At 33.4% G+C, this 19,371-nt stretch overlaps 1 protein-coding gene across 5 annotated transcripts in view; it reads left to right on the forward strand.

Moving 5' to 3' along the window:
- Positions 1-19,371, forward strand: part of LOC111054334 (baculoviral IAP repeat-containing protein 6) — a 101,690-nt gene that overhangs the window by 4,609 nt on the left and 77,710 nt on the right. For all 5 annotated transcript variants that reach the window (XM_039426096.1, XM_039426098.1, XM_039426095.1 and 2 more), the window contains exons 4-12: positions 460-659; positions 1,602-1,801; positions 2,520-2,831; positions 4,250-4,510; positions 5,468-5,688; positions 6,692-6,862; positions 7,356-7,444; positions 12,387-12,677; positions 14,533-14,679. In XM_039426096.1, the coding sequence (XP_039282030.1) occupies positions 460-659; positions 1,602-1,801; positions 2,520-2,831; positions 4,250-4,510; positions 5,468-5,688; positions 6,692-6,862; positions 7,356-7,444; positions 12,387-12,677; positions 14,533-14,679 (1,892 nt within the window). The remainder of the gene's footprint in view (positions 1-459; positions 660-1,601; positions 1,802-2,519; positions 2,832-4,249; positions 4,511-5,467; positions 5,689-6,691; positions 6,863-7,355; positions 7,445-12,386; positions 12,678-14,532; positions 14,680-19,371) is intronic.

A 19,371-nucleotide genomic window follows, 5' to 3' on the forward strand; every position in this document is an offset into this window, starting at 1 on the left:
TTAAATGATGTTCTGGTCTGTTGAAAATTCTGGGGCATGTTTAATGGAAACGTTGAAGTACTGTAATGTTGGCTACTATTGAATCTTTTTTAAATTAATGAATAGTGTTTGAGGGTGAAATTACATATAATTTGAACTTTTGTTTTTTTTCAACACTTGAGATTATTAAATTTGTATCATAAACTAGAATAAACATCAATCTTAACAATTGATAGAAAATTGATTATTGACCCATCTATTTAAGAGTTGTGTGGCAGAGAGTACCTGGAGTCCTAATTCCGCCCTTAATAAGGAAAATAAGTCCATCAATCTATCTATAGTGCAAATTCGAATAGTTATGGTGTTATATTGATTTATTTTCAACTCTGTAGTCATTATTCAGCTTCAATATACTATACATAATATAATAAACTTGTTGATTATAAATATATTATTTTTGATAATTGTTGTCTTGTGCAGGCTTGCAAGAGAACCCAGTAACGAACGAAGAGTACCTGGAGACGCACAACATGGAGGTGCTGGCCGGGCCAATTAACCTGGCCTCCTGCCTGGACTTGACCGAGCAGGGCGGTACCATCACATTCTCCAGTGTTAAGCTATTCAGAGTGCGCAGTCGCACACTGCTCGTACACATGAAGTCACTGGCTGATCCTGCTGCCGTAAGTTCAATTGAAAATAATCTTCTTGACACTCATCCTTATCATTTAAATCCGTATATCCCTCATCCTTATATCTTTTATCGTTATATCCTATTATGCTATATCGTATTACTCGAAAGTTTACTCTAATTTTACTTCCAAGTAAATTGCAAATGAATGGTACATCAAATGGCAGCGATGTGCCATCGCTGTCTATTAAGACTATTCATAGACTTAAACAGTCTATTAATTAAAAGTCTATTAAAGTCTATCTATTAACAGTCTATTAATAGACTCTTAATAAACTGTTTAAATTTATTAAGACTTGAACAGTTGAAAAGATTTTAAAAATAGGACAGATGTGGCTAAAATATCTGTTACCTCTTTGCTTTATTAGCCATTTAATCCTTGTCTATAAACTGAGTTGGATGAATTTTGTATTGTATTGAAAATAGTATATTTCAAATGTGAGATTTTTGTAGATGTCTGAAGAACTGTACATTATTCATTAATCATAGTGGTATCATTTGAAGGATAGTAATTCTTGAGTAAATGCTTCAAGCTTGGAATTATTAAAATGATGATTATTGGAATGATAATGCAAAGCTCTATTTCATTTAAAAAGTAATAGGTTTGTACTATCACTTTAATACACTAGAGTGAATTTGGCCCATATCACAAAGCTATTTATCCTAAAAAACATTATTATTGCACATGTTCTGAACTAGTATTATACACATTCAACACATTTTTATTCTACCCATGTTTTCAAGAATTCACATAATTGTTTTTCGAAAAATTATAAAGCTTAAAATAAGCAAATTTATGAGAAAATGTTAATCATTCTGATAGTGGTGATAGAATTGGTGTTAATTGCTATGTTGTACATTTTCACCGGTTTTATCTCTAATTTTTCACATACTTGTGATCTACTGATTTTGTTGAATTTTCTTCTATTTTCAGGGACAAGCGTCAGGCAAAAAGGCAAAAGTGGATCCGAACTTCAGCTGGGACATGTCAAATATGGCGAACTCCACTCCTGACAGCATTGTTGAAAGACTGACTAACGCATCTAGGAAGGTCGAATACGTGGGCTGTGACTGGATACACGAAGTGTCCATTACTATTAGAAAAGCTAAACAAACTGAAATTCCTAATGAGAGGTAAGGATAACCTTATTCTATTGAGCTTGAAATGCAATAAGATTGTATACAAATATATATTCCAACCAATAGACAATAATATCGTCGCTTAAAAGTATAAGAAATCAAGCTTGGAAGATTACTTGTTATAATCAAAAATGTCATGGTTGTATGAATTTCTTTCTCAATATCCTTATTATTGTAGCCTACTAATAATTGTGTTTACGAAACTTATTACTGTGAAAGTAATTTGTTATCGTTCTCTAAGGGCCGCATTCAGATATGATTTTTGAAGCGTTCTTAATCAAGTTTACTGGAATCAGTCAGCTTGAACTGTAATCGGTATTCGAATACGTATTAAAACTGTACTTACTAAAGTTATAATATTGAAGTTAACTTGAAGCCTTTCTGGAGAATATCGTGACATTTCTCAAATGTGTGGAGCTTTCATAAGCCATTTCTCAGCTGGACATTGACTTGCTGAAATGTAATTGCCCAAGCTAAATTGCAAACTTTAATTTCCTTAAACCTTACGCCTTCTTTTGTATGTTACGATTCTGTTCACTCAGAGTGAGTGTAATTTTATCTTCGGATATATGTTGACATGTCAAATACTACCAAGCATTTGTAGCAAGATTTTGTAGTGTTTTTTGACGAAAATGGAACCAAACTAAAAAACGAAATGTTTGTATATTAGTAAATTACATGTGTATTTGACAATTTCAATTTTTGTTGGCAGACTGGAACGGTACGCGATGCTAGAATCGAACACATTCGTGGAGAAACTGTTGGACGTGATCTTTGCGTCGTCGTCTAGCGATAACGGTGACAGGGGTCGCGTGGAGCAGAGCATCGCACTGGACATCCTCAACTGGATCGCGGTCATCCGGCTGGGGCGCCTGCGCTGTTGTGAGCCCAGCTGGCATCGGCTGCAGCTCGAGTTTGTCAAGCTCATACAGGCCTACCAACATGTCCTCATTCAGACATGCTTTGTGCAGGGCGGTCGCTCCACCGCGCAGAAGTGTGTCAAGCTGTTTACCATCTGCAGCGAGTGAGTGCAACAATTCTGCCATTTTCAAGTATTTTGAGTTGAGATCGTAATTAGTAATCTGTTGTATCATTCTGTAATTTTCAAGAATTTTGGATTGAGACATGACTATAGTGTTCTATAGTGATATCTATGATAAGATGGTAATTTGTAATATGTAGTATCGTCACTTTAAATCTAATGAAATACAATGTATAGTAAGATTCACGTAAGACTGATTATAGATTCACGTAACACTGATTCACGTAACTTACGTGATTTCTCACGTAATTCACTTCTTCAGTGAATTTCACTAAAGATGACTTGAAACTGTCGAAATATGATCTTCCTGTGTAGTAGTGCAGATGGTGATACCACTGTCATTCTGTAGTACAGTATCTGATATTTAGTAATAGGAAGACTCATTAAAATTGTCACTATTAATAATTAATATTTTTTATGGAAATACTGTTATGAGAGAGTAGTTTACTAGGTGTTGTTTATGATGTAACAATCGGAACTAGTTTTTCTTGACAATATTTCAATGAGCTAGTAGTTCTTATAATATTTTGTCCTAATTATTTAATAACCAACATTGAATAACAGAAAAACTTATTATTTGAATTTCAATTTTTATTTATTAGTTCTAATTACAGGGTATTCTATTCAGTTACTACAATAATTATTAGTAATATATCACTCAATTCAAATTCCATACTGATTCATTTCAAATAATACTTTTTTTCATTCCCCACTCCCACATTTTTAATATATCACTCAATTCAAATTCCATACTGATTCATTACAAATAATACTTTTTTTCATTTCCCACTCCCACATTTTTTTTCACTCCCACTGGCGAACAAAAGTCATCTTATGCTAGTGGTTTTTCACTTACCGTTTATCATTATTACACTTTGGTTGGATTGTATTGTCATGTTGAGCTTTGTTTGATTTATGTATATGTACTGATGAGTGTGAAATATATAAATTTGAAATTTCATTTCAATTTAAATATTGATACATGCGATAGTTACAAACTGCATGAACAGAAGTCAGTTATTTTTATTCAATAGAAGAAATTTACTTCTATTCATAGTCGTGAAGAATTGAAAAGGCTTTCCTAAACTAAGTTGTATCATATTCATTGAAAATAAAATTTTTGTTATCTTCAAAATTATTCAAGGCCGCTTCTCTGAGATTGTTCAGTAATTCTCATTGATTTTGAAGATTATTTAGTAGATTTCATCGATATCAGAAGAAAGAGATTGAAAAAAACTTCTAGTCTTTATTGTATTGTATTTATTATTATTATTATAATTATTGAAATTCATCGCATTCTACTGACATAAAACTGTGAATAAAGCTTTTTTTGAAAGGTATTTATATTCAATTATTTTCACTCATCAATAATTATTGACATACTTTCTTTCCGTTCGCAGCGGTGTGAAAAACCTAGAAGACAACTCCCTGAAAGACTTCAACCGCAGCCTTGTGGAGGTGTTCCTGGAGAGCCTGAACTCTATTCTGCAGAGCTGGTCGGCCGGCGCCATGCGCTGGTTCTTCCACTGCCTCGCCAGGATGATAGCCGCCGATCCCAACTCGGCGCTCAAGGCCTCCTATCGCTCGCTCATGCTGCTCAGCAAAGTGGCCAGGCACCTCAAGATCAGGCAGAATCCTAGCTATCTGCTGCTTCGGTCTAGGTCAGTGTTGAATCAGGAATTTTGATCTATTGTTATAGATAGTTTGTTGTGAAATTTCAAGTCAATCGGTAATTAGGAATGGAGTTATCGTGTTCACAGACATACACACATACACACATTCACACATACACACACACACACACACACACACACACACACAGACCAACACCCAAAAATCATGTTTTTGGACTCAGGGGACCTTGAAACGTATAGAAAACTTGAAATTGGGGTACCTTAATTTTTTTTGGAAAGCAATACTTTCCTTACCTATGGTAGTAGGGCAAGGAAAGTAAAAAATTTAATCATCACCCGTAACTGAAACATTGTCAGCGTTTACATTGTTCAAGTGTCCTTGAATTCAAGTTTTTTTAAAATGTTTGAGTTGAGTGGTTGATTTTAAAAACTTGAAGTCAAGTTTTCATAACCTTGAAATGTATAATTATGAAGTAAAAATTTTATAAATCTCTAAGTTTTCTTCTTCATCTACGTTCTTATTTAGTTGTTTTTAAACTTTCTACACTGACTGACAACTGTTTTTATCTCATTCTCCCATTTATTAAACTTTCTACACTGACTGACAACTGTTTTTATCTCATTCTCCCATTTGTAGGTTGGATTGTACCTTCAAGATTCAAGTAGAATCTAAAAGTCAAACATGTTCTACTTGAATTATCAAAACTAGAAGAAGGGTTCACATAGACATAGTGGATTCAAGTTTCTGTTCTTGTAAACTTCTAAATTTGAAGTATGCAAAATACATTCATTTTACACGAACGTCAAGAAAACTTGAATTCTAGTAAACTTGACTAATGTAAACGCCCATTTACGTATTTGTTGCCATCGCTTCACTAGAATGTGCGGGCATACATTAGAAAATTGTGAAAGTTGTGTTGTGAAATTGTGGAAATTCTGAATGATTAAATAAATAAAATGTATAAATGATTGTATTGTTGTTAGGTTTGGCCTGTATGGCACACCGCTGGAGGCGGAACTGTTCGACATAGAGCCGCCGGTTCCGGCCAAGTTCTCGTCGATGCCAGTGACGTATGCCAGCTTGGTCGCCCAGGAGCTAGCATGGGCGGGAGGAGTGGGGGTGGGTGGTAGCCTGGGTGGAGCCTCCTCCTCCTCTGCGGCCGCCAACGAGCCCATCGATCTCAGGGAGCTGTTGCCGATTTTCGGTGAGTTCAATCAACCAGCGAAAACACTACCAGGATAAGAGATGTTATTTCAATAGTTTCATCAATATTTGCCTTGATATTTATCGGTGAAAATTTTAATCTTTGCAATATACTATCTTGTTTGATGTTTCTGTTCTAAGAGAATTAAGTTTGTGATTTTGCTCCTTGAAAATTATTTCTTCAATATGTGAATATTTCCTATTTTAGTGATAATAATGTTAAATTTTTCTCCTATGCTCTTAATTTTTCTCTCCTTTGGTTCTGAAGCATCAAAATTTAAAAATCTGAAAATTTTGTGAAATGAACAACTACAAGACTTGACCTATTTCGGACTATGTGTACCTTATCTAAATTTGGGAGAGGATTAGCACTAGGTTACCTTATTTTTTCTCTCCCTATCATTTTGATAATGTACTCATTGTATGAATCAATAAAGAATAAACAAAATTACAACGCTATCCTAGATGAAACATTTCTTTGTTTTGAAAAAACGCAATTCTGTCAAAAAATCACAGTGACTGTGATTACCAAAAACTGAAATTTCCATACAAGAAAAATGTTTCAGCTTATCTAGCTTTCTCTAATAACTTTGTAACAACATTAGAGAAAAAAAAACATCAGACGAAAAAAATAATGTTAGTCTATGAGAAGGATAAAAAATTAGTATGTCTTGAAATTAGGGTGCGATACTCAGGGTACCGCACCACGATATGGCCCCTGGTTTTCATTGGATCAAGTGGCAGCCAGGGACCATAACGTCGTGCGTTACCCCAAGCTCACCTAAACCTTAGATTTGCTGTAACCTTAGTCAGGAAAATTTGTTGAGTTTTGAAGAATGATAGAAAAGTAATTTTTATATTTTCCAATGAAGTTTCCACTCGTAGCTCTTGAAATTAGTTTTTCATATTAGTAATTCATATTTAACAATTCGAAAACTGCCTTTAAGAAACGTTTTATTCTCAAGTAAATTCCTTGAATTTTTTACAAATGTCTCTTGTGGCAGGAAATGGAAACAATCAGAGTGAAAGTGGGAAGCCGAACTTGTACCACAACCTGGCCAAACTGAAAGGCCTGACCTCGAATCTGTACATGAAGGGTCTGCTAGAAGTGGAGCCTTTGCACTTCACCTGCCACTCGACCAGCGACGGAACCAAACTCGAGAAAATGGAATCTGGTAAGTAGTTTACGCTCTCACCTAGTGCAAATTGCTAAGTTCGAAATGAAGGTCCACCACTACAGAAACATGTCTTTATTATACTTCGCAAAAATAGTGTTGTTCAATTATGTACTGAATTTATTTCGAATATTATTTAAATTTTGCTCGTATATTTGAAGAATATTGGAACAATCAGAAATTAATTTATGTATTATGTGATGAAAAATTTTGGTTTGTAATATATTGCCAACTATATTCAATTCACATAATTACAACTCATTGCTAGCGAACAAATAGTAGTCTATTCCAGCTATGCTAAGGAGATAAATTCATTTTTCATAAATTATCACTTGTAGTTTGAAGAATTTTGAATTTAATTTTATTCATTTCTAGAATATTATTTTTTATATAAATGATTTGATGATTCACTGAACAATTATTAGCTCTATAAAATGGTCATAAAAATTTAATTGAATTATAATTCGTCTCTAACTTGATGCTTTATTTGCAGTTGGAATGAGCAACCCGTGGGGCAATCTATACGAAGCGCAGCCGTTCCACTTGGCTGCCTCTGAAACTAATAAGGCCATCAACGAGTTGGTAAGCATCAACATTCTTTTTTAAACTTGAAACTCTCTCCGTAAATTTTATTCTTCTGGGTTTTTATCGTGCTGTAAATAGATAACTTAGTCACCCAAAGTTTGTCAACAATTCTAAGATTTCGTTTCCAAAACCAAATAATTACTACTGCTAATGTATTGAACCAATTAGTGAGTTATTTTGCACCGTAGACATCGAATGTAGTTTTTCATCATCAGTTAGTTAACTTTAGAACGGTGCATGCTAGTAACGTCTTCATCCTAGCAGAGTTTTAGATGCACCACAAAGTTGTAACGTTCAGTTATTCATTCATCAAAATAATAGCAATTAAATGCCGTGTAGAAAGGGATTAAATTATCAGTCGAGGTCTAAATGCTTGGAAAAATATTATATAATTATTCATTTCTGTGAGAAATATTTCTCAGTTTGTCAGTCGAATTATAAAAACTTTTACGATAGACAATTTGAGTAATTTTACCAATAATATTAAGGCAACTCTTATTCAGTTTTCATAGTTTTCCCAAGCAAATTTTGGTCGCTAAAGCTGTCATCTCGAATTTAATGGTAGCTAGTTTTTAAGATATGTACTTACAGTTTTGTTAATATTATTGACAATGTTCATAAAGCTTTGCTATAGTACACATTTTTCATTGAACTAGACTTTGTAGGGTTAACGTTTGTTTAAACGTATATATCTCAGTTCTCCAAGCACTTTTAATAGTTGAATATAATATTTGTCTCGATTCAACAGAGGTATCGTTTTGAAATTTATCAAATTATTTCTCTGAACACATCTTTCATACATTAGAAACTCAGTAATTATATGTAGCTCCTCACTATCTTAGTTCCAATATCACTTCAATATTTTATTAAAGTCAAGTAGGATCTTGCAATCACCTTATTCAGCCTGTACAAATCACCATCTTCGTTATTGGTATCTTAAATAACTAACTGTTTTTTCTGCTGAAGATATAATTGTCACTTTCAACAATACACAATTCTTCAAAAGTTGATACAAAATCATTCACCTCTACTTTTGAATCAGACATGCAATATCATACATAATGCTGTTTCGTCTATAAGCATATTCTCGGATCTTGTATTAAATGTAGAATCATATAGAATAATAGTTTTTGTAGAATATTTATTTGATACTGTATAAGGTAGATTGACAACATATACCACAGACATAGTTGACTATGCTTGGCTCTACCAAGCATTCATGAATAGCAGTTATTGAGTTATCCAATTCTGAACAATGAAATGAAAATATTCTTTATTGCGCGGAGTTAGGACTTGTTCCTCTCCATTATTATTGGTGTTAACCTCAAATATTGTCCACGTGTTAATGTCGGATGATAAAGTTTGAAATGTTTGCTGATGTTTGGAATGAAAGTTGGTGATTGTAGTGTCTACTAAACGCTTGTTTGCTATTTTTCTTTCTCACTAAACGAAGGCCGAGGAAGAGTTGAAACACTTGAAAGGGAAGATTGGAAGTGCCAAGATGAAAAATTTGAGAGACGTGTTGGTCAGTCTGAAGATGGCTAAGAGCATTTATAAGAAGGAAATGCTAGAAAGCGTGCTTAAGTCGTCGTCGTCTGCGGCTGCGACTTCGGTGACTTTCGGCAGTGACTGTACTGCGTCTAGTAGTGGTGGCTGTACTTCATCTAGCCACTCCGCTAAGCCACAAAGCGTCCCAGCCAAGGTGACCCGCTCTCATTTCCTTCCCACCATTTCTCAACTATTTTCTCTCTCTTTGGTTGTTCCATCACACACCTGATTGAAAGTTTTTGTTGTCCAAGTATCGTTGTGGATTGTTTTGATCCTCTCATCACCTCTCATGTTTCATCTCTCATTTTGTTGTTAGCTTCATATTTATTTTGGTTCCTTGAGTTCTTTTTTAATTTCGGTTACAAGCTTTGTGGAAATGCGATTATTTGAGAAAAAAATTATGGATAACCGATTAAATATGTATTCAGAGAGAAGTACAATGTGTAAATTATTCTGGAAAAATGATAGAATATTCAGTTAGATAGTGTAGGTTCTGTGAGTGGTGAGGGTTTGTGTATAAGAAATTAATCTTGGAATGTTTATCGTTTTGGAGAATATGCCGAATTTCATCTACTTGAGAAGAAACTGAATTAAACTTGAAAGAGTATCAGGTATAGCTATATTCAAATTTTGACAGAGTACATTGATTGGAAAATTAACATGTAGCAGAGTTTCAATAAATGCCAGTGTTCATAATAGTACAATAACATGATAGACAATAATGTTCAGGAGTTTACTTCTGTTTTTGAATGTATGATTCCTTGCTATATTTTTCTTATACATATTTTTATGTACTCATATCTATTCTGATTTATACTCTTCAAGGATGCACAGAATGAGCTCTACTGTAATGTATAACACAATTCTTATAACTTCAATTTAATTTGAATGAATTTGTAGTTTGATACAAAAAATGTTATTCGAAGATGGAAAACTTGGATTGAAGTTATAAGATTAGAATAATGAAGAAAACTCTGATGATATGAAAATGTAGATGTATATAAAAAATATCTAGATGCTGATATGAAAATGAAGAATGAAAAGTAGGCTACTACAAACAAAATTATTCAAATCTCTGCAAAGAATATTTTTTTATTTTCGAAGCTGTTTATATTTGTCGAAATCTTTTTGTTTTTCGTGTTGTTGGCAATCACCTTTTTTATTTTATTCCATCACTTATATTCATTGTGTTTGCCTATTCTCCACCAATTTCACAATTTTTATTCGTTGAATGAGAATGTTTGAACCTTTCAATTCCAATGTTGCTTTGTGATGCTCGCTGTTATTGGTTGGGAAATTAGTGGTGCTACATCAATGTTTCTCAAACTCATTTTTTCCGTTACGTTTTGAATGTACGTTCCAGTTAGATAGAACTCATCGTCGATGAAGATAAATTACTTATTGCATTATTATAAACCAAACGCTCAAATATGATATCAATCTATAAGAATATAAAAGGCCATGAAATTACTACAACTTATCACTGATTTCACATTGACATAATTAATTAGATAGTTTACCGATTTCAAATACAACAAACCCTATCTGTATTTTGAATATTTGACACGGTTTATTGAATTGGATTTCTTTTCCAACAGTCACATGGTGTTTGCTAGTTTAGTCATGCTCATTATTCTGAATAAGTTTTATTTAAAACCTTGCTATTTCAGTAGGCTCTATGTGATAGCGATAATATATTCAAGTAGAAGACTGATTATTCTTATCATGGTTATAGTTTTTATCTGGGTGATTGCAATTTTAAATGTTATTAGTTGATTGCATTTGTATGCCAATATTTATGTTGCATTTATATGTTCGTTGTTGTTCTATACATGTAGCAAAATTGTATGTAATCACTCTTTCTCATGTGTTTTAAAAGAAAATTTATCGAATGTTTCTGGTATCAAATGCTTGTCTTGCACATTTTCAATATTCTTGGTGTTTCTTATCAAAATTTTATAGAATTTGAGTTGATGAATGACTTATTGAATGGTACAATATTCTTGGTGTCGACGTTAGAATTATGCCAATTGCGGAGTTCTAATTTTTTGATGGAAATGTACTTTTTGGAACATGGACCTCTTATCAGACCTATTTATATTGGTAGTACTGATACCTCCAACTCATTTGCAAACTGTCTACTCATTTGCAAGTCTGCTGGCCGTTTGAGAATGCTAACATAAACGAGCTATAAATAAACATCATGACTGCATAATTTGAGAGCCTGGTTTGGTAGGATCTTCATTGAACTGTTTCCAGCGGCAGAAAACAGTCATAGCATAGTCAATAGCATGGCATGGAGTCCAACACTTAGGGCCGATTTCCGAGCTCGGGATTTAGCTAAGTTCTAGACTTTAAACAGCTGGAGTCATATAATTAGCTTTCCAAAACGGGGCGTAGTCACAGTTTTCATTTTCTCATTTCTATAATAATTGTAAACGTTTTTCCTTGACTTAAACATTTCTAAATAATTCAGAATATCTGAAACTTTACACTTCCCTATTTTCTCTTTATTTTATTTTGTGTTTAATTTTCTAGTTTTTTGAAATTTGATTCAAACGTGACTTTGACAATGACTACGACTACGCCCCGTTTCGGAAAGCCAATTTTCTTACTCCAGCTGTTTAAAGTCTAGAACTTAGCCAAATCCCGAGCTCGGAAACCGGCCCTTAACATAATGAAAATAAAATATACACTCAACTGAACTGATGTGACGGATCTTTTGTAAGAAATATTGTTGATGTAAATCAATTTGTAATTATGGGCATCCAAGCAGCTTATTTAATAATTCTAATTCATTTATATAAATGTAACCTACTATTTCAGTAGCTAAAAACTTCAGGATTCAATGTCCATAGCTTCAGCTTCAGTTTTGGGTTGCGCCAAAAGATAATTCACTCTCACGACAAAGAAAGAAAGATTGCCTAGATAAACCATAGGATTAGGGAATGTTGTGCCAATTTAAACCGAACTTTCAACTCTGTTGGTTTCTTAGTTCTGTACGCTCAAGATAGGGGCGCTAGTGGTCACGACGTGAACTTTTTTTTAATCCTTTTTTCATGTACTACAAGGTAGCGACACCATCGACGATTAAAACGTATAATGTGACGAAATAATAGTATTATTAATTTTATTGCTACTAAAATTTGAACTTAGCTTCCTTTGATAATCAGTAATTCTCGCACAAAAAATGTTTATTCGCATACAATTTGTCAACCATTGAAATTGTTTACGATCATGTTGACCGTTATTTGCACATAACTGTGTCAATCACATTGAAAGTACAATATTTTGTTTGGCAACTGTAGCTTATCATCACCTTAATCTTCAACTTATCACTCTGTAAATCATCATATAACTGTGTTATATTGTAATTTGGTTTGTTTGTCAGGACGGACCATTGAGCTGGCAACAGCTGCTGACTGCGCCGGCGCAACAGATGCTGGTGATTGAGCGCATGCACTCTGGTGCTCGCCGCTTTGTCGTGCTGGACCTGGGCTGTGTCGTGCTGCTGACCGACCTGATCGTGCCGTCCTGTCCCGAGCTGTTATCGTTGTCGGTCGACATCTGGACGCGGTCGGAGGAGGTCGACGCTCAGCGGCTGGTGGTCGCCTCAGACATCGCCAGCAAGACGCTTGTCATGAGCGACATTCAGCCGCCGCCTGTCTGTCGCTACATCAAGGTTAGTTCGGGTCTCTCATCGTTCGATGGTTGTATAAATGTGGGTCACGGTAAGTAGATATATTTTGTCGGTTCTGGAACAACGTGTGCCAGAATGCACACTGGATCAACGTGTGCCAGACTTCTCATAGGGTCAAAACTAGTCACCAGAGTGACCTTCTTTAAGGTCAAAACTTCAAACACTAAAAAAATAAATGAATAAAAAATGAATTGAAAAAAATTGAAATTATCTTTTTTTTTTAATTTTCCTTATTTTTTCTTCTATTTGTTTTTAATTAATTTTTTTGAGTGTTCAAAGTTTTAACCTTGACCTTGACCCTATGAGAAGTCTGGCACACGTTGACCCCGTGGGCATTCTGCCACACGTTGTCCCAGAACCGACAAAATATATCTACTTTGGTACTTACATCAAATCCAAAGAAGCCATAACAGATAAGGGTAATCTCTATGTACCTTGGTAATCGTTTTTCAATATTAATGAGTATATGAGCCACCTGGATTTCGGGTTAGTCCCTGTATTAGGGTTAGTCCATGTCTCTCATTATCTATGGTAGTATAATATTATAATTTATCAAATTCAAATGTGGATCTTGGTGCTCTACTCCAAATCCAAAGAAGTCATAACAGATAAGTGAAACCTCTATGTATGCACCGTGCCAGTAATTTTTCAATAATGAGTATATTCACTCATTCAGCGAATAAAATAACTGATTCAATAACAATGCAGCCACTGTTTGTAAATAACACAATTTTATTTACTTATTCATCATTTACATTTTACAATCAACTTAAGGACAAAGAAACAGACTACAGTCCAAAACTTCTTTTCATCCCAATTTCATAAAATAAATTGTCCAAATGAAGGTTATGTGCAACTTTTCAATTCTTTGCTAACTTCCACATTGAAACAAAACACAAACACTTGAAACAATTAATTTTTATTTTAGAAAGATTAAGATCCGAATTGATAACAAAATTCCTTCTACTTACCACTCAAAACTGTAAAATAAATATTAATTTGAAATATTTTGTTCCGAAAATTAAAACAATCTTCTCCACTAGAAGCACAGCTGAGATATTTTGACAGTAATTAATCTATATATTCTGTTTCAATAGACACAAAGAAAAATCTTCATGGGTATCAAAGTAGAGACCACTAGAAACAATTCAACAGAGATTTTCATTGAAAAGTTTCGAGATTGTTGGCAAAAGTTCTTCAATAAGTTACTCTAAAATAGAGTAACTAGTCTCTTTACAGTGCAGCTCTCAATATATTCAAGATCAAGACAAATGTGCATGATTGGCTGGTACGAAGCCCACTTTATATGCTGGACGAATTTAATGTGAGAAAATGAATTTTTCTTGACTCATCTTCGTGTAGTAGAGTAGAGTATTATGAATGCTATGTATTATGTAATATCATAGAGAAACAATAGCGTAAGTAGATATCCTATGGTATAGGGCGTTTATGTCGCAACTTTTACTGTTATCTCAAGCCAATTACTGTCGATTATTGTCGAATTTTACTGTTTTGTTGGGGTGAGAGTGTATGAACGGCACAATATGAGAGACTACCAGTGTCACACAGCTTCACGGGAAAAAATTACATGAACTATCGGCTTGAGATAACAGTGAAAGTTGCGACATAAACGCCCTATACCATGGGATATCTACTTACGCTATTGTTTCTATATGGTAATATTCAGGTATTGTTTATTCATTTTTGAATGTACATTTGTTGACGATGTCTCGTGCCTCCGTGGCCTTCTGACAATATAATATTATAATTTTTTACATGTTTTTGTTTTTTACAATGGAATCGTAAGTTTATGTTACAGTAATTGAATGCGTTACAGATAACAACAATTGGAAGGTACGGAATGAGCACTACTAAATGCAAAATACCGATTGGATCGTTTTTCGGTCACATGGTCCTACTCCCCGGTGAAGATTATGCCGAGAAAACTTCGCTAGTCCAAAACATGACTGAGGAAAATACACAGGTATTCATTGATATTCAATTTATTCATTAAAAATCATATTCACAGAAATGAATTCAATTGAATTTTGTCACCGGGTCATATGGGACATATATATGAATCATATATTTATCTCATATTGATCAGGAATTTAGAGTTTTAAATTAAAAAGTTTAATGAACAGTGTTTTTGTCTTTGAACAATCTTTGTCATCGACAGAAAGATTGTTTATTTCATTTGTTGTCAAAATTAATGTAGCTTCTCTTTTGTTTTTAATAACAAACGTGCCGCTTGTGCGACTGATAAAAATGTGTACTTGAAATGGCTTTCATGTTTGGCATTGACTGAGTTATATTTAATACCCAAAATTTTACTTTTGGTCAGAGTGTGTGAGCTCGTTCGATAGGACTGAAAGTTAAGTCCGGCTGATCCAGTGAAAAAGGCTAGATTTCGGTTCGTTTAATAATACAGTTATTCTGTCACAGATCGGGCAGTATAAAAATAATTGTATTGTTAAGGGAGACGGGCTCTGAGCCTATTCATTGGTTCAGTTAATATTTGTTACTTTTCAAAATACTAAAGTCGCGAAATACCAGTGGACGCCAAAGTGGGAAGCTATTTCAAAAAGGTAGGTGACTACTGAATCATTGTTCTTAAATTTTTATAGCCACAAACATTGAATCATCATTAGCAGCAAGCGAGTGTTTCCCCATTGATTAATATCAAATATTGTTCTATAATCAAATTAATCTTGTTTTGTTCAAATGTATATATGTTAAAGATTCATTAATTAAACTTCTAGTTATTCTGTTCTTTTCTTGCTATCATAGTTTTTTCCCCCTTACATATTTGGTGTAGGCACATCGTGCTTACATATTTGGTGGAGGCTTCTCCTGCCGTTCCACATCTTGCTTACATATTTTCATTACATATTTAATTCAAATCTGACGCTGTATTTTCACCTTCACTGTTTACACAAATCGCTGATTCACATTTTTTCTGTAATCAGTTCAATATACTATTTTCATGGCCTGGTTCTTGTTTATCGATAATTGATTCATTCATATTGTTAACAAAATTCTTAATATCGCATTTAATATTTTCCAATTCTAACACGAGTCCGAAATTTCTCGTTCAACACCATTTGCTGATCCACATTTCTGGCTATAATTCATTTTAATATCTCCAAGATCAATCTCGTGTTTATGGAAGATTGAATATTTCTTATCATCCGTATTAGAATATTTTCTTCTAACATATATTCCATTGTGCCTAACACCTTCCAAAGTAGAACCTGATTCAGTGACTATACAACCTCCTAATTCATTCCTTGAAATATTAATATTTGATGGACCGCCGTCTAAAACATTTTCATCAATACGCCTAGTACTAAACTCCTGTGTCCTATCAGTAAAATATGCTTTCTTACGTCTAGCATTGTCCGAAAACTTTCTGCCATCAAAAGAACGCACTCTAATATCATAGCCTTCTTTTTCATCCTTCTATGCATCCTTTTATAAACCCGATAAGCATAATTAACGTTGTAAAAACAATTCCGCGTAAAATGATTATGTTTATCACAAACTTTACATTTCTTACGTCTTATTTTTCTATTAGTCCTATTATTCACGAGACTAACATTCTGATGCATCTTGACTCCTCTAGATTCACAATCATTACGCATCTCAGAGTTCACACAATTTTCAATCGGCCTGTTATCAATCGTAAAAGAGAAATCCAAATCACTTACCGATAAATCTGATAACTCTTCCTTAATCATTTCCCTATCTTCCTCATTCAAATCACAATCATTACAAATAAGAACTTCATCCAACCCATTTTCAATCTCGAAGTTACTAACATGACAATATACATCCACTTCATTTGAAACATAATAATTACAAGAATCAAAATCATCAGAGATAATAGCATTTTCTAAACAATTCTCAATTTCAAACTCATTTCCGATTTCCAATAGTTCTTCAAATTCTGGTTCCATATTATCATTATTTACTTGCACCTGTCCAAATTTCCACTCATTCAAATACTGACATGATAATTCATATTTCTCAATATTTTTAAACAATTCTGCAATACTACTATTTGATAACATTATAATTCTTTCAAATATATTTGAAGACAAAACTCTTAAATTATCCAGATAATCCGAGATTCATGCTTATTTGTATCTACTTTTCTACATAGGGATAAGACTCGTGCTACAAAATCTCTACCATCTTCTTCAAATTCCATGCTACAAGTATCTAATTCCTTTTCTAGTTTCCACGATTTGAGAGGAGATCGATAGAAATTAACCAATTTTTCTTTCACTGGCATATATACAAAATTGTCCTGTCGAGTCAAATCGTTCTCAATAACGTCAAAATATTTCTCAGCACTTCCTTTCAAACAAAATCGCAAGTATAATAAATTATCCTTTTCATCCCAACCGTTCGCCAAGGCAACCTTTTCAAAATAGTTGAAAAAATCATCAATGTCAAATTCTTCATCTTTTCCATCAAAAAATTTCGGTAATAGTAACGGTCTAAGTTTTTCCATTGTTAATCTGTTCCAATCCAATTCTATTCAATAATAAATAATAAAATTTCCAATTTGGTTCCAATAATCATCAATTCTCCATATCTCAAAATCTCTTCAATAATAATGAATTTATCCTATTCAATCATATCTTAATAATCATTAATTTCTCATCTCATCATAAATATCTAATTCTTTCTAATAAGAATTGATAATAAATCTTGCAATCGTACAAAATCTTCAATTGCCTTAGCTTTTACAATTCAAAATCTCCAAATCAATAATCGTAAATCTTCAAATATCGTGAATCTCAAAATCTGTCCAATTATAATTATCATTCAACATCCGTTCGTTAAAATCCTTTATTAGTAATCCATTATTGTTCTACAGTATTCCAATTCATTAAATCCTCGAAATTCATCCTACAAGCTGTTTCTACAGCTCCATAAGGTTTAAACTCAACTATTTCACCCATAATTTTACTGAAATAAAAACATATATTTAATAATGAAAAAATCAACCACAAAAATTGAATCTTCAATGAGGTAACCGAAAAAGTCCAAATTTTAAAGCTGGACTAAAAACCCTTGAGCCTCCACCAAATATGTAAGCAAGTTGTGGAACGGCAGGAGAAGCCTCCACCAAATATGTAAGCACGATATGCCTACACCAAATATGTAAGCAAGTTGTGGAACGACAGAATTGGAAAATTGGAAAATATTAAATGCGATATTAAGAATTTTGTTAACAATATGAATGAATCAATTATCGATAAACAAGAACCAGGCCATGAAAATAGTATATTGAACTGATTACAGAAAAAATGTGAATCAGCGATTTGTGTAAACAGTGAAGGTGAAAATACAGCGTCAGATTTGAATTAAATATGTAATGAAAATATGTAAGCAAGATGTGGAACGGCAGGAGAAGCCTCCACCAAATATGTAAGCACGATGTGCCTACACCAAATATGTAAGGGGAAAAAACTATGATTAATGAATCTTTAACATATATACATTTGAACAAAACAAGATTAATTTGATTATAGAACAATATTTGATATTAATCAATGGGGAAACACTCGCTTGCTGCTAATGATGATTCAATGTTTGTGGCTATGAAAATTTAAGAACAATGATTCAGTAGTCACCTACCTTTTTGAAATAGCTTCCCACTTTGGCGTCCACTGGTATTTCGCGACTTTAGTATTTTGAAAAGTAACAAATATTAACTGAACCAATGAATAGGCTCAGAGCCCGTCTCCCTTAACAATACAATTATTTTTATACTGCCCGATCTGTGACAGAATAACTGTATTATTAAACGAACCGAAATCTAGCCTTTTTCACTGGATCAGCCGGACTTAACTTTCAGTCCTATCGAACGAGCTCACACACTCTGACCAAAAGTAAAATTTTGGGTATTAAATATAACTCAGTCAATGCCAAACATGAAAGCCATTTCAAGTACACATTTTTATCAGTCGCACAAGCGGCACGTTTGTTATTAAAAACAAAAGAGAAGCTACATTAATTTTGACAACAAATGAAATAAACAATCTTTCTGTCGATGACAAAGATTGTTCAAAGACAAAAACACTGTTCATTAAACTTTTTTAATTTAAAACTCTAAATTCCTGATCAATATGAGATAAATAAATATATGATTCATATATATGTCCCATATGACCAGGTGACAATTTCTAAAATGCATATTAGAATTTCATACTATATAGTGAGGTCCACGTTATAATGGAAGTGATTGATTAGCAATGGTATTTCTATCCTTGTCTATCATTCAACAAAGCGGATAGCTATCCTCTTTCTCGCTTTGATCTGTTGCCAGATCGTCTTTTAACAATGTAAAATTAATAATTAATTAAGAAAATATTTCATCTTAATTATGAAAATTCATTATGAAATTATTGAAAAATATAATTTCTTACTTAATAAAATATAATTGATAATTTTAAACGAGAATGTGCAGTTAATATTGAATCAATAAACCTGTATCAGCTACCGTCTATAGAAGGCATTGAAAAGACAGAAAATCTGCGACGTTGTTCTCCTATCTTTCTCCACTGTCATTATAAATCGTGGACCTCACCATAGTATTCGAGATTTGAAGTATAGGACTTGAAACTTAAAATCATCTATTTACTCTTGTACTTGTAATTTA

This window comes from Nilaparvata lugens, chromosome 4 (genome assembly GCF_014356525.2).
Source record: "Nilaparvata lugens isolate BPH chromosome 4, ASM1435652v1, whole genome shotgun sequence".
Classification (NCBI taxonomy): domain Eukaryota; kingdom Metazoa; phylum Arthropoda; class Insecta; order Hemiptera; family Delphacidae; genus Nilaparvata; species Nilaparvata lugens.